Source organism: Mustela lutreola, chromosome 13 (assembly GCF_030435805.1).
Source record: "Mustela lutreola isolate mMusLut2 chromosome 13, mMusLut2.pri, whole genome shotgun sequence".
In the NCBI taxonomy this organism is placed as follows: Eukaryota; Metazoa; Chordata; class Mammalia; order Carnivora; family Mustelidae; genus Mustela; species Mustela lutreola.
Window position 1 is genome coordinate 34,468,077 of NC_081302.1, and position 13,896 is coordinate 34,481,972.

Below are 13,896 nucleotides of genomic sequence, written 5' to 3' on the forward strand. Positions count from 1 at the left end.
ATAACATATTTTTCAACTTGAGGCATTTTTGAGTGAAAGAGGGTGTTATTAATAATCATGCTAGAGAAACAGGCATAAACCAGGACTTCAGGGGACAAACAACTGGGAGACAATGTCATTTAAATTATAACATTCAAACAAGAAACTTAAAAAGTTTATTTCTCTAGGTAAAAGGATTTTAATATTATAATAAAATAGATGTATTTCATATGCAAACTAGTGTATCTGTGCAGAGATGATTTCATGTATATAAAGTTTAGCCAGAAGTATCTTACAACCAAAACCTGAAGCCTCAGTACAAACCTAACAACAGATTTCTGTACATGGAATGTATCTTCCTACAACTAGAAGATAAATTTCATGGTACCAGTATGCCAAATCTAAATTTATACCTGAAAAGTGGCAAGAAAAATGTTGGAAGAATGAGAAAACCTTGAGAACCTCTGAAATTCTAACAGGAACAAATCAGAGCTTGCGAACGCCAATGGCATGCTTAGCTGGAATAAACATCACTAACAACTCAGAACTTGAAATTTACCAGGAATAAAAAGTGAAAAACCATGGTTGTCAAAAGAGCTCAACAGGCATAAAACTAACCAACCCATCTTCCTTCTTCCTCTATATAAAAATATTTTTGGTTAATAAAAGTGAATACATCCTTTCCAGTTGGAACGAAAAGAGACTAAAAAAGGCTGTTTATATGACAAGCTTATTTATAGGGAAAGTGTTTGAATTAATCACCTACCTCTACATTATTTTCCGGGACAACACATAAAACTGCTCATTTCCACGCCTGATGCCTTCGTTCTAAAAATGGCATAGACAAGAAGGGCTACAAGTGGATTATCTACTGCTTATAATTAAGTGACTAGTAATTGTTCCTTTAATTAAGGAACAATTATTGTTGAAAATGAATGAATATGACAAAAGGCAAAGTGGAAATTTTATGTAACACAATTTCTTGGGAGAAGCTATGCATTTTCAGAGGAGAAACTTTTTGAGATTACTGTTGCCTAAACATACTATATTTTCCTATCATTTTATTTTAGTTGGTGGTCAGGCAGATATTTTTTCATTTTATAGATGTGAAAACTTTATCCCAGAGGAGGTATCTAACCAAACCATGGTTTAAAACCAGTTATGAAAAGTTTGAGCATTAAAATGCAAAAACTTATTTAAAATCATTCATGTGTTGAGGTTTAAAGCTGATAAAACACAATGTAATATATTAGAATGTAATAGGATAAATCCTTTTTTTTACTTTTTTATTTTAATTCAATTAATTAACATATAATGCATTATTGGTTTAAGAGGTACAGGTCTGTTCTTCATCAGTCTTATATAATATGCACTGCTCATTATATCACATGCCCTCCTTAATGTCCATCACCCAGTTATTCTATGCCTCTATCTACCTCTCCTCCAGCAACCTTCAGTTTGAAACTGGGTGAATCTGGTGGATGGTTAACTGAGTGACTACTTCATTAAATCCATCTCATAAATCCATCTCACACGTTTTCACCTAAACCAACAGTTACCTGATTTCTCAAAAGCAGTTCCAACTAATTCTCTCATTCAACAAATATTTACTGAGCACTTACTATGTACCAGGTATTGGTACCTGGGAATCCAGCACTGAAAAACAGATGAAATTTCTACTTACATGGAGATTACATTCCAATACAAAAGAACCCAAAGTATGTTAGCAGGTGCTAAGTGCTCTGGAGAAGAATAAAGCAAAGAAGGGGCTAGTGGGCAGCAAGCATGGCAATTTCACCATTTTAAATAGGGTGGTCAGGAAAGATACCAGAAACAAGTAAGTCAGCATTTTATGTAGAAATTTAGACTGACACAAATGACATTCTGATCCTTCATGTTTATACTGTAATTTTTAAAATACTGCATAAAGGTAAAAGGTTATCAAATGACTACCATTTATATATAGCTTGATAATATATAATCTATTTTTCACATACATGATCTCATTTAGACCTTACAGAACACCTCGTGCAATAGTATTAGCTCATTTTCTAGAAGAGGAAATCAAACTTCAGGGATATTAAGTGAGATATTCACTCAGCTAATTTAGTGGCAGAGGCAGAATTTAAATTTAGTCTTTTAATCTCTTTCATAATATACTCCCTGTTCAGGTAATAATGCTCTTCTTCCAAATGTGTAAGAGAGTCTGTAAGTTTCAGTCACAAAATACCTACTAAGCAAGAAGTTATTTATATAACAAATCTCACCAACAGAGTGAATTTCACTCATTCTTTCCCACAGCTCCAAACTGGATTTTAAAGCAAATATAAAGTACAGAAGAAGAGAAGAAACGTTAACTCATAAATTGAGCAAAAGCATAAATACGGGGCGCCTGGGTGGCTCAGTGGATTAAAGCCTGTGCCTTTGGCTCAGGTCATGATCCCAGGGGCCTGGGATGGAGCTCCGCATCAGGCTCTCTGCTCATCGGGAAGCCTGCCTCCCCCTCCCCCTTCTCTCTGCCTGCCGCTCTACTTGTGATCTCTGTCTGTCAAATAAATAAATAAATAAATATTAAAAAAAAAAAAAAAGCATACATACATGTTATAACCCCAACTAGAGTATCTGTGATATACCCAAATACCGAAGTTCTTTCTTTGCTGATCTCTGCCTTTTCTAAAGTCTTTTATCTCTTCCACTCTCTTCCCCTTCCTCTCAACCTCCTAACTTCACAAACTGCTGGTATGATTACAAGGGCAAATGCCAAGATCAGAAGGCACGAGTTCCATCTTTCTTTTCCACATCTAAGAAGAGAAAATAAAAAGTACTCTCTTAATATTCCCCCCTCCAGTGTACAGAAAGCCAACCAAAGGTATAACATGTTTTTCTAATCTCATTTAATTTTCTTCTAAAAATGTTAATTGGGGGAGGGGTAAGGAGACTGAGTGTAAATACTTCATCTATTTTATTAGCTCATACTGTGAAATTTTAAAATAATCTATAATTTTTACTTTATCAAAGACCAGTGAGATACAAGCTCTAAGAACAGTTACCTCTTGCCATAATGAAGAAAATGTGATTCAAAGAGTTTCAGCCATAAAAAATACAGGGTTGGATTACTGTGAGGTTAATAAATGGCAAAGGTGAGCCTATGCAACTAGCTGGCTTGGGGTCTCTGAGCAACGCAAATCCCTCTGGATCTGGGCTGCAGTTTGGCACCACCTGGTGGCAACTGCCCATCTTAATGTCAATATCCATGGGGTCATTCTGCATCCAGGGCCTGGCTGAGGCTTCCAGGACAGCAGCCCCAGTTCCAGAAATTTCCTGGTTAGGTGGTATCCATTTTGATGTACATATGGAGTCAGAACAATACTGGAGAGAAGGAAATCTGCTTTCAGTTTCCCTGCTTCCAGTAATGATTCTGTCTGCTGTTTCTCAATTGACCTGCATCAAGCATCCTACAGAAAAAGGGCTAATTTGTCTAAATCTGTATTACTATGCATTTTAAAGGATTTTTTTTTAAAGAACAAAAGCTAAAAAATCAGGAAATTCTCAAGTTGATTATAATATCAAAGTTTATGTGGCTATGCGGATTGTTTGGAAGTAATTATGCATGTTATCATAGAAATAATCCCATGAATTTTAAGATTATTAAGTCAGTCAATAAAAGCCTATAAAAGCCCTAACAGAATCGCGTCACAGGACTAAAAGTACTTACTTGTAAAATAGAAATAATAACCCTTATGCCACAGGTCTATCTTATGTCCAAAACTTTCTCTTCAGATTTAGAACCTTATACAATTTTTCTGCTTGCCTATTATACAGAAACTTCAAATAAAGCTAATTTTATCATGGTTTCTTATTAAAGCCTTGTTTTTCTCTAATGTTTTAAAAATGGCATCACCATCCACATTAGCTACCCAATCCAAAAACCTGAGGACAATATCTTCTCATTCCCTAACCCAGTCTAGTCACTGAATTCTCCTGCTGGTTCCACCTCCTACACTGGTTTCCAATCTGGCCCATTACTCTCCATCTCTATTGCTACTAACCCAATTTTATCATCACTTCTCATTCTGATAACAGAAACAACCTCAAAGAATAGTCTCTATGTCTCTAGCCATATGCTCCACTTCTCTAATCTCTCCACACTGCAGTCGCTCTCTCTCTAAAAAAAGGAGAGAGCATGCAAGGCATGATTGTGTGTGTAGGGCAGAGGCAGAGGAACAGTAGAGAGAGAATCTCAAGCAGGCGCCACACCAAGCATGGAGTCTGATGCAGAGCTCGATCATGACCTAAGCCAAGATCAAGAGTCAGATGTTTAATTAACTGAGCCACCCAGGCACCCCTAGCAGTCTCTTTTTTTATATAAAATCAAATCATATAACACATATTCTTAAAATCTTTCAGTTGTTTCCCACTGGTCTTACCTAGACAATGGTCCAAATGTATGATCTGTGCCTCTGTTTCCCTTTTTAATCTGTAGAACTCTCTGCCTCTCAGTCTACACTCTAGCCATACTGTATTATTTTCAGTTTGTTCAAAAAGTTTCATATTGTCAGATTAATCTCCAGCTTTTATCCATGCTGGACATTCATTCCTCTAATTCCCTTCCCTCCCCTAACTCAGTCTTACTCTTAGTCATCACGCAGGTCTCAGCATGGGTATTTCTTCTGTCAAGAACTCTTCCCTGGTTCTATATGGTCTCATCCTGTGTTTCCTGTCATCTTCTCTATTATCATCATACTTATAATTACTGTTTCTTTATTATCTTTACTACATCTATTAGACAACCAACTTTGTGAAGATAGAGGTCACTGCTATATCTATGGCATGTATCTAGCATATGGTGGATCACAATAAATCTTTACTCAGTAAGTGGATATGCTGGGGTGCCTGGGTGGCTCAGTGGGTTAAGCCTCTGCCTTCAGCTCAGGTCATGATCCCAGAGTCCTGGGAACGAGCCCCACATTGGGCTCTTTGCACAACAGGGAGCCTGCTTTCCCCACCCCTGCCTGCCTCTCTGCCTATTTGTGATCTCTGTCTGTCAAATAATACCAAAAAAAAAAAAAAAAAATCAATAAAAAAAATAAGTGGATTTGCGGCTTGGAGAGCTCAAATGTAAACTTTTCAAACATCAACCTTAGTATATATAGTAGGCTTATTCCTCTTCTTTTGGTCTGCATTTTGAACCTTAAGAGCAAGTTTTGAAATGAGTACAGGGTCCTAAATTCTTACCTAATACAGGTTGGAGCTAACCAAAATTTTGAAAGATGGAAGAATTTGTCATTCTTTAATCTCTCTTTATGCATATCTCTCTAATCTCCTAATGTCCCTGCTGTCCTAAGCATGAATTCATAAAAATGGTGTACTTCAGTTATGACAGTGAAGTGCAAAATGTAATAGCATATGAATCTTAAAATCATAAGGCTATAGGAAGAATCACATAAAGCCACAAAAGAATATATGCAGCATGATCCCATTTATGTGACACGTGTAATATGAAAAACTAAACTACATTTCTCAGAGTTATATATTTACTGGTAATTTAGATAATAAAAGTATAAGGAAAAGCAAGAAAGTTATTAGCATAAAAATCAGAATAGTAGTTCTCTTTATGAAAGGAAGAAGTTAAGCAGGAAGCTCTCGAGGACATTTCTGTGGTGCTGACACTGACTTCTTAATTTGGATGGTGGTTAAACAGGTATTTAATTTGTAATCATTCATAAATATACAATTAAATATATACTTTTCTCTCTTCCTTAATTGACAGGAGAAAATAAATATACAAATGAATGGAAAGATATTCCATGATCATGGATTAGAAAGACTGGTGATGTATCCATACTACCCAAAGCAATCCAGAGAGTCAATGCAATCCCTATAAAAATTCCAACAGCATTTTTCACAGAACTACAACAAAAGATCCTAAATTTGTATGGAGCCACAAAAGTCCCTGAATAACCAAAGAAATCTTGAGAAAGAGGAACAGGGCTAAAGGCCTGATTTCAAATATTACAAAGCTAAAGTAATTAGAACAGTATCGGCACTGGCATAAAAATAAACACAGATAAATGGAACAGAATGGAAAGCCCAGAAATAAAGGAATCTTTTCAGTAAATGGTGTTGAGAAAACTGGACAGCCATTTTTGCTTTTGTTGCCTATGCTTTTGGTGTCAGATTAAAAAAATGATTGCCAAGACTGATGTTGAGGACCTTACTGCTGATGTTTTCTTCTAGAAGTTTTATAGTTTTAGATCTTACATTCAAGTCTTTATTTTGAGTTAATTTTTAGGTACAGTGTAAGTGGTCTAATTTCATTTTTTTCCATGTGGTTGTCCAGTTATTTAACTTCTCAAAAGTTATTTCATCATTATCATAAAAATCTCTCAATCTGTTTTATTAAAATAACAATTTAACAGTGATTTTTAAAAAAAGATTTTATTTATTTATTTATTTGACACAGAGAGAGAGATCAGAAGTAGGCAGAGAGGCAGGCGGGCAGTGGGGGGGAAGCATGCTTTGCACTGAGCAGAGAGCCCGGTGCGGGGCTCGATCCCAGGACCCTGAGATCATGATCCGAGCCGAAGGCAGTGACTTAACCCACTGAGCCACCCAGGCGCCCCTAACAGTAATTTAAAAAAAGTGATCTTTGTTGGTTTTCTACCCAAAGGATAATTCTGCACATGTAGTTATTACATATTTTCCTCAGTAGAGACCAACTACATTAGTAGAGATTCCCCACCCCTAAAACTGAGGGGCGGAACTCTCAGACTTTTTGCTATTGTACTTCTAATAGAATAACATGTTACAGTGATAATTATAGAATTAAGTCTGATTTAAAGTCTTGCTTGATGACAAACTTCAAAATTTTATATACTCAAATCTGTGCTGACAAACTATAATTTCAAAATAATAAATTTCAAAATAATTTTCCCCCTAAAATATAAACTTTCAAAAGTCATATGAAGCATGATAGTATATAAAAATAGATGCTATCGAAATAAGTAGTATTTATTTGCCCCTAATACTACCAGTCACCAACTAAGGAAACCTAATATATACTAATCTTTTTTTTTTAATAGATTTTATTTATTTATTTGACACAGAGAGAGAGAGATCACAAGTAGGCAGAGAAGCAGGCAGAGAGAGAAGGGGAAGCAGGCGCCCTGCTGAGCAGAGAGCCCGATGCTGGGCTAGATCCCAGGACCCTGAGACCATGACCTGAACCGAAGGCAGAGGCTTAATCCACTGAGCCACCCAGGCACCCCAATATGTACTAATCTAAAAGTGATTAAAATGAATAAAATTGATCATTTTCATGATTATCTAATATAACACCTGTCAGGGACAGCAGATAAATGAGGTATATGTAATACTTCATATTATTATTCTAGTTTTAAAAAAATTTCTTGGAGAAATCATTTATATGTTTTGGGAAGAACTACTGATATATCTTACTTCCTTTTTTTTCTTTTTTTTAATAAATATTTTATTTATTTATTTGATAGACAGAGATCACAAGTAGGCAGAGAGGCAGGCAGGCAGAGAGAGAGAGAGGAGGAAGCAGGCTCCCTGCTGAACCCGATGCAGGGCTCGATCCCAGGACCCTGGGATCATGACCTGAGCCGCAGAGGCTTTTAACCCACTGAGCCACCCAGGCGCCCCTCATCTCTGTTTTCAATCTGAACTGCCATAAAGGCAAAAAGAAAAGTTACCAGGGTAATAAAGAGATAACGGGAATACCAGAGTGAAAAGGCTTAACTTAAGGTCTGATGAACCTTGTTCTGAGCTAGTTACCAAAGATCTTAGAACTTTAATGTTTCATTATATTTTAATTTAGATTTGACAAATTTTCTTTAATGAATTAAAGAAGAGAGTGTCATAGAAGTACTTTAATTTCAATAAAATACACTTTCAAACAAAGAGAAATAAATTTCCTACTTTTACCTACAAGTTTCCTTTTTTTTTAAATACCTGTTTTCCCGTTCATACATTTCCCGAGAGGCACTTCGAAGTTGATCAATTTCTTGATTAGTTTTCAACCTGATTTGTTCCAATTCATTATGTAGCTTATTTTCATATTCTGTTTTATAATGATCTCTGCAAGGAGTCAAAAGTAATATCCATGAATTTTGCTTTTGTTTGCCCTTCATGTAAGATTTATTATCTTATGTTGAATATTCAATATATTCAATGTTATTTGAAAAACATAGCTGTTAGATATATTGCCCAAAAGGCTTAATTAAGGCTTAATTACTATATAAAATGTTAATTAATGTTGAATAACCATGAATTTTCAAAAATATTTTACTAGTCTTTAATGCATATGACCAGAGACTTGAAAACTGATGCATATGGAATGCCCACCATTTAAAAATAATGTGGTGTGTTATATGTTGAGATACAAATAAAATTAAAAACAAAAGCAAAATGACTCTAATAGACTCCTTATAAAATCTTTCCTTCTAAGCACAATGACCATAACCACTGCAATCTCTTAGCAAAGTCACAAAATATTAGCAGGAGCACAAACTGATGAAAAATGCCATAGCCTAGGGAAAAAGTTACAAATGTGTGAAGGGTTAAAGGATAACATTTTAAATTTTAGTTTCTGACGTGCTGATAAAAATGAGTATCTCAAGGATTATAAGGGGTATTGGTATAAAAGAACTCTAATAGCTTAAGCACCTAGTCGAAGAGAGAAGACAGGACTGAAATGCAGGAGTCTCATTTCAGAGCTTGTATGCAGCGCCGTCTCCTCATTCTTCTCTTAATGTTTTACACAGTCAGGGAAAAGTCAGCTTAGCTAGGCTCCACAATCAGGTTTTTTCAAAAAGATACTTCTATAGAGATACTTATGTGCTTTCTTTCAAAATATATTTGTATAGAGACCTTAGTTGTAGGAAATTAAAAAGATTATGTCATAAGAAAACACAGTAGTTATAGCATTTATATGCTGACCTAAAAGAAATAGGCTTTTCATTATTGGGAAAAAAAACCCACTATGTCTTAAGAAAAAAATCAACTAGGATAAGAATATAGTACAAGGAAATAAAATAAATTATTACCTTAATACAGTCCTATTAAAAAAAAATACAGTCCTATTTACCTTTAAAAAAAAACCTGTTTTTCCCTCAAAGAAGCTGGTGTTAATTTATACCTAATTTATATCTTATATCTTTATGTGAAAAATAACATAAATCTTGCCTGGATGTTACATATTTTTCATACATCTCTTCTCTAGCCTTTTTGGCTTCTTCAAGTTGAACCTGAAGTCTTTCAAGGCGACCTTCTTCATGGGCACAGCGAACACTAAGCTCCATGTTTTGGCGATTGAGATAGTCTTTATCTTTTTGCAGCAAAGTAACAGTCTGCTGTAAGGTGGTTACCTACGTAGGTACAGAGACAGACAGTGTCCAAAGCAACTTCCTCTGACTCTTCAAGGTTTACTGTATTATTTTCTTTCACTTGGGCTCTTACTTATCACATAAAATGCGCTCATTCTTATTTTGCAATTTTCCATCCAAACCCCTACTCAAGTCCCTTTTTTTGTTAACTACATCAAAAAGGAAAACTGTTCCTCCCAAAATTTTGCCCTGGACTATGTCCACAATCATTGTAGATAAAATATACGAGACTCCATAAGCTTACCTCTTTTGATAATTCACTTCTTTCTTTAGCTTGAGTTATGTGAGAGGCTTCAAGTATTTCATGTTTTCTCCGTAACTCAATTACTTCCTGTTCAAGTGCATCACGCTCACTATAAAATTCAAATATATTGTTTATTTTTACTAAAATAAAATTCAAATACATATATATTTTATATCCCATTTTATTTTTTTATATCCAATTTTACAATGAACATTTAAAATGCACTGACTATGTTTCAGGAAACTTAACAGAGATAACCAGCAGTGGGGCTTTAGTGTCATTCTACGAACAATAAAGTATCTGCTTTTCAAATTTAGGAGACTCTCTGTTCAAGACTGTTCAGCTACATAAATATAAATTTATTATCTTTAAAAAATAAGTATGTAAACTACATTGGCCAGTAAAATACTTAATAAAACCTTCCAAGGTACACTCTGGTATCTTTTCACTAATCATCATCCATCTTATCTTGAAGCCAAAACTTTTAAAGAATTTATATATGGCTCTAGGCTTTCAGTTAGCGTCAAAAAGCCCTTAACTCATCACTCAGATTGCACAGCAGATACACAAGGAGGCATTCTTGTGACTATTTCATTCACAAATTGTTTATGATTACCCAGAGATTCTAGTTTCCATTTGCAGATAAGCTCTTAAACCCAAAACAGGGAAACTAAGAATTGGAACAAACCTACAACAGGTATCTTAAAAAGTGATCAGAGAAATAGACTTACTAACTAAATTTATCCTGTCCAGTCAGAATCAGTTTCTTTTTCTTGGTACTTTATGTCATCTACCTACCTGATGTTTCCATGCTGATGGCTGTTAAGAATTGTTTATCTTTTAGTTAGATTTTCAGTAACTGGTTTAGAAAAATGTTTTTCTTCTGGTTAACAAAGTTATGTTTATTGAAGAAACGTGAGCAAAGCACAAATTATAAAATAACAATCACCTATAAACCCTCTAACTAAAGATGACTGACTGTAACAATATTTTGGTACATATTATTTTATGTGTTTTGTGTGTTTATATGTAAATGTTTGTATTCTCAAATGGTAATAATCATGCAACTTTTACTATGATTTTTCTTATGTAAAAAGAAATCCATATAAATCATGATATAGCAAAACATTCATGATCTTGTTATCCACAGTTGACAAGAGTTAACATTGGTCTATATGTACATTAAAGTTTTATTTTGCTTTTCAAAAAGATAAGAAACTACAGGTAAACTTAAAGTTGCCAATATTTTCCTTACTGTTCCTGTATCATCCTCTAGGTATAACAATGAATTTAGCGTTTCCATATTGCTTTTTAAAATATTTTATTCACCAAGTCTTTACATTTTGTCATATTTACTTTAATATTTAGTAAATAATACAGTGTCATATTTGTTCCTTCCCTCTCTGTTGTTCATATAGGTGAATGAATATATACACACACACACATACACACACACGTGCAGTTTTTCTCCTTAATTATTTAAGAGATATATACAGACATTAAGTCCCTTTATCCCTAAATAGTTCGGTGTGAATTTTCTAAGATTAAAGGTATTCTCTTACATAATCACAGTACTATTAGCCCTAATACAGTATCTAACATATAATTCATTTTCCAATTTTGTCAATTGTTCCAGTTGTCATTTTTCCCGCCCGGTTTAGGATCCAATGTATTATCATGCATTGCATTTCGATATCATGTATCTTTAGCCTTCTTTAACTCAGAGCGCTTCCTCAGTCCACTCTGTAAAAGATATAGAAAGGCTATTTGTGGGGCGGCGGGGGGAGGTGGAGTCTCTTTGTAGAGTACTGGCCAACTCTTTTATGGAATGTCACTCAATTTTCATTTGTCTGATGTCTTCTTGTAATTGGATTGAGGTTAAGCATTCGGGGCAGAGATATCAAGTGATAATGTGTCCTTAGTACGTCCCATAAAGTAGTATATAGTCTCAGTACACAAAAAGGCACATAATGTCACTATCTCCCATGACTGGTGAAAATAACCCTGGTCACCTGGTTAAGCTGATATCTCCAAAAATTCAAATACAAAAGTACCTTTTTGCCCTCCACAATTAGAAAGTAATCTATGGGAAACATACTTTGAGACTATATAAGTATGTTGTTCCCTAATATCCTTTTATCCAATGGTTTTAGCTTCCATCGATAATTATGAATCAAATAATATTAAAAGGTTATAAAAGGGTAACTGTATTATGCATATATATTTATTGGTTGGCATTCTTCCGTAAAAATCCTCTTTATTATTAGCATGCATTCAGAGTTCTCATTCTAGTCAACAGATTATAACTCGTTATTATTATTCATTTTGATAATCAAATTGTACCATATTTGGACAGTTGGAATCCCCTTCAACCAGCTACTATGGCACTGAATTAGAATTAGAGGTAACAGTATGATCTTACCCAGAGTGTGTTAAGCCATCATTCCTATTCTCTCTCCATTATCTCTCTTTACTGAAAGGGCCTAGAAACGATGACCAATGTATCAATTACCAGCATCCAAATATTAATTTCTAAATAGTATTCCCCACTAAAAGGGAGCAGGACTCATTAGAGAAGGGGCTAAGCAATGAAAATAGAAAATAAACCTGAGAAAATTATGTAAGCAGAAATTAATGAACTGCTTAAAAAAAAGATGGACACATCTTTCTAAAATAAAAAAAAATTTTAAAGTTGGACACACTTTTTAAAGTATAACATGTCTGACTTATTCATATAGATACAATTCAGATCTAATTTAATGATTTTAACTGCCACATTGAATTACTCTGTAGAAATAAATTCTAACTGATTTCCCATTCCGCTGTTGAAAAGCATCTGAAATCTTTCTAATAATGGTATGATTAACGTCCACATACCTGTTTCCTTTTTGCACATTTATAAGACTTTATTAGGGATGTAAAAGTGATTCCCCCCCAACCATTTATCTTATATGTTAGTAACCAGAACATTTCTTAAAACTATTCTATTGAGTGAGCCAAAGGTTCGGTCTGAGCCCTCTTGCTTATTTGTTTTTCTGTTCTGTATCTAGCACATAAAGTTGTTTATCATGTTTTTGATTAGGGCTATGTTTTTCATTCCAAGGTTTTTATTATAGAAAATAAAACATATATATAAATGGAGATGATATACTGAACCCTTTGTTCTCATCACCCAGCTTTAATAACTACCAACTCATGACTCATCTTGGTTCATTTATCCTTCATTCATGGCCATGCTGGTTATTCTAATGATTAGGCTTTTTAGTTTTCTCTTTTCAAGTTTTAGCTATTATTGCTACAGATTTATAGTGGTAGAGAGGACATCAAAACACCAATTCAAAACATTATCTTACTATCCCAGTCTACTTTTGAAATGATTCTTTTGAAATCTAGCTTTATTTAAGAGCCACGGATTTCAAGCTCCAATAATTACCATAGTTTGACATTAATACATGCAAAATAACATATACTGCATGTCAGTCATGCTGGAGTAGGAGTACCAATCTGTTTCTTGAAATTTACTTATGTTGTTATATAATTTTGAAAATGCCCATTCATTTAATATATATTCATTAAGTGACTACTATATTTCAAGAATTATTTCAGGTGCAGGTAGAGACAGCAGTGAACAATTAGTACAATGTCCTATCTATAAATACTTTCATAAACATTCCTTTATTTGATTTTTTTTGTTTGTTTTTATAGAACATTTATTGGTATCAGCGCCCTCTCATGGCTGACAAAATTTTGGCTCAGGATAGTAAGAGCTGTAGAGTTAAGCAGTGCCTTGACAAACAAGAGAGAAGTAATGTACAAACAAGAGAAAAGTATATTCCAGTAAAAGGAAAATTCTTTGCAATAGCTATTTAGTAGCCATGGAAAACCTTCTCAGAAAGTATTTTTTTTTTTTTTTAAGATTTTATTTATTTATTTGACAGACAGAGATCACAAGTAGGCAGAGAGGTAGGCAGAGAGAGAAGAGGAAGCAGGTTCCCTGCTGAGCAGAGAGCCCGATGTGGGGCTTGATCCCAACACCCTGGGATCATGACCTGAGCCAAAGGCAGAGGCTTTAACCCACTGAGCCACCCAGGCGCCCCTGTGTGTACACTCTTTGTCAGAAAGGAATAGCTAAAAAATACTTGAGATAAAATAAGTATTTAAATTGATTCCATAAAACAAAAATAATCACCAAGTGTGATGTAAAAAATATTTACACTCATGGGACTTTACTGGGTCTCTATCTTCTAAGATACTACATTTTAAAAT

The 13,896-nt window shown here is 34.5% G+C and overlaps 1 protein-coding gene across 3 annotated transcripts in view; it reads right to left on the minus strand.

Annotated features, from left to right (window-relative positions):
• PIBF1 (progesterone immunomodulatory binding factor 1) overlaps positions 1–13,896 on the minus strand; it is a 196,281-nt gene that overhangs the window by 140,560 nt on the left and 41,825 nt on the right. For all 3 annotated transcript variants that reach the window (XM_059144436.1, XM_059144437.1, XM_059144438.1), the window contains exons 7-9: positions 9,631–9,739; positions 9,187–9,368; positions 7,954–8,079 (exon numbers count right to left, since the gene is read on the minus strand). In XM_059144436.1, the coding sequence (XP_059000419.1) occupies positions 7,954–8,079; positions 9,187–9,368; positions 9,631–9,739 (417 nt within the window). The remainder of the gene's footprint in view (positions 1–7,953; positions 8,080–9,186; positions 9,369–9,630; positions 9,740–13,896) is intronic.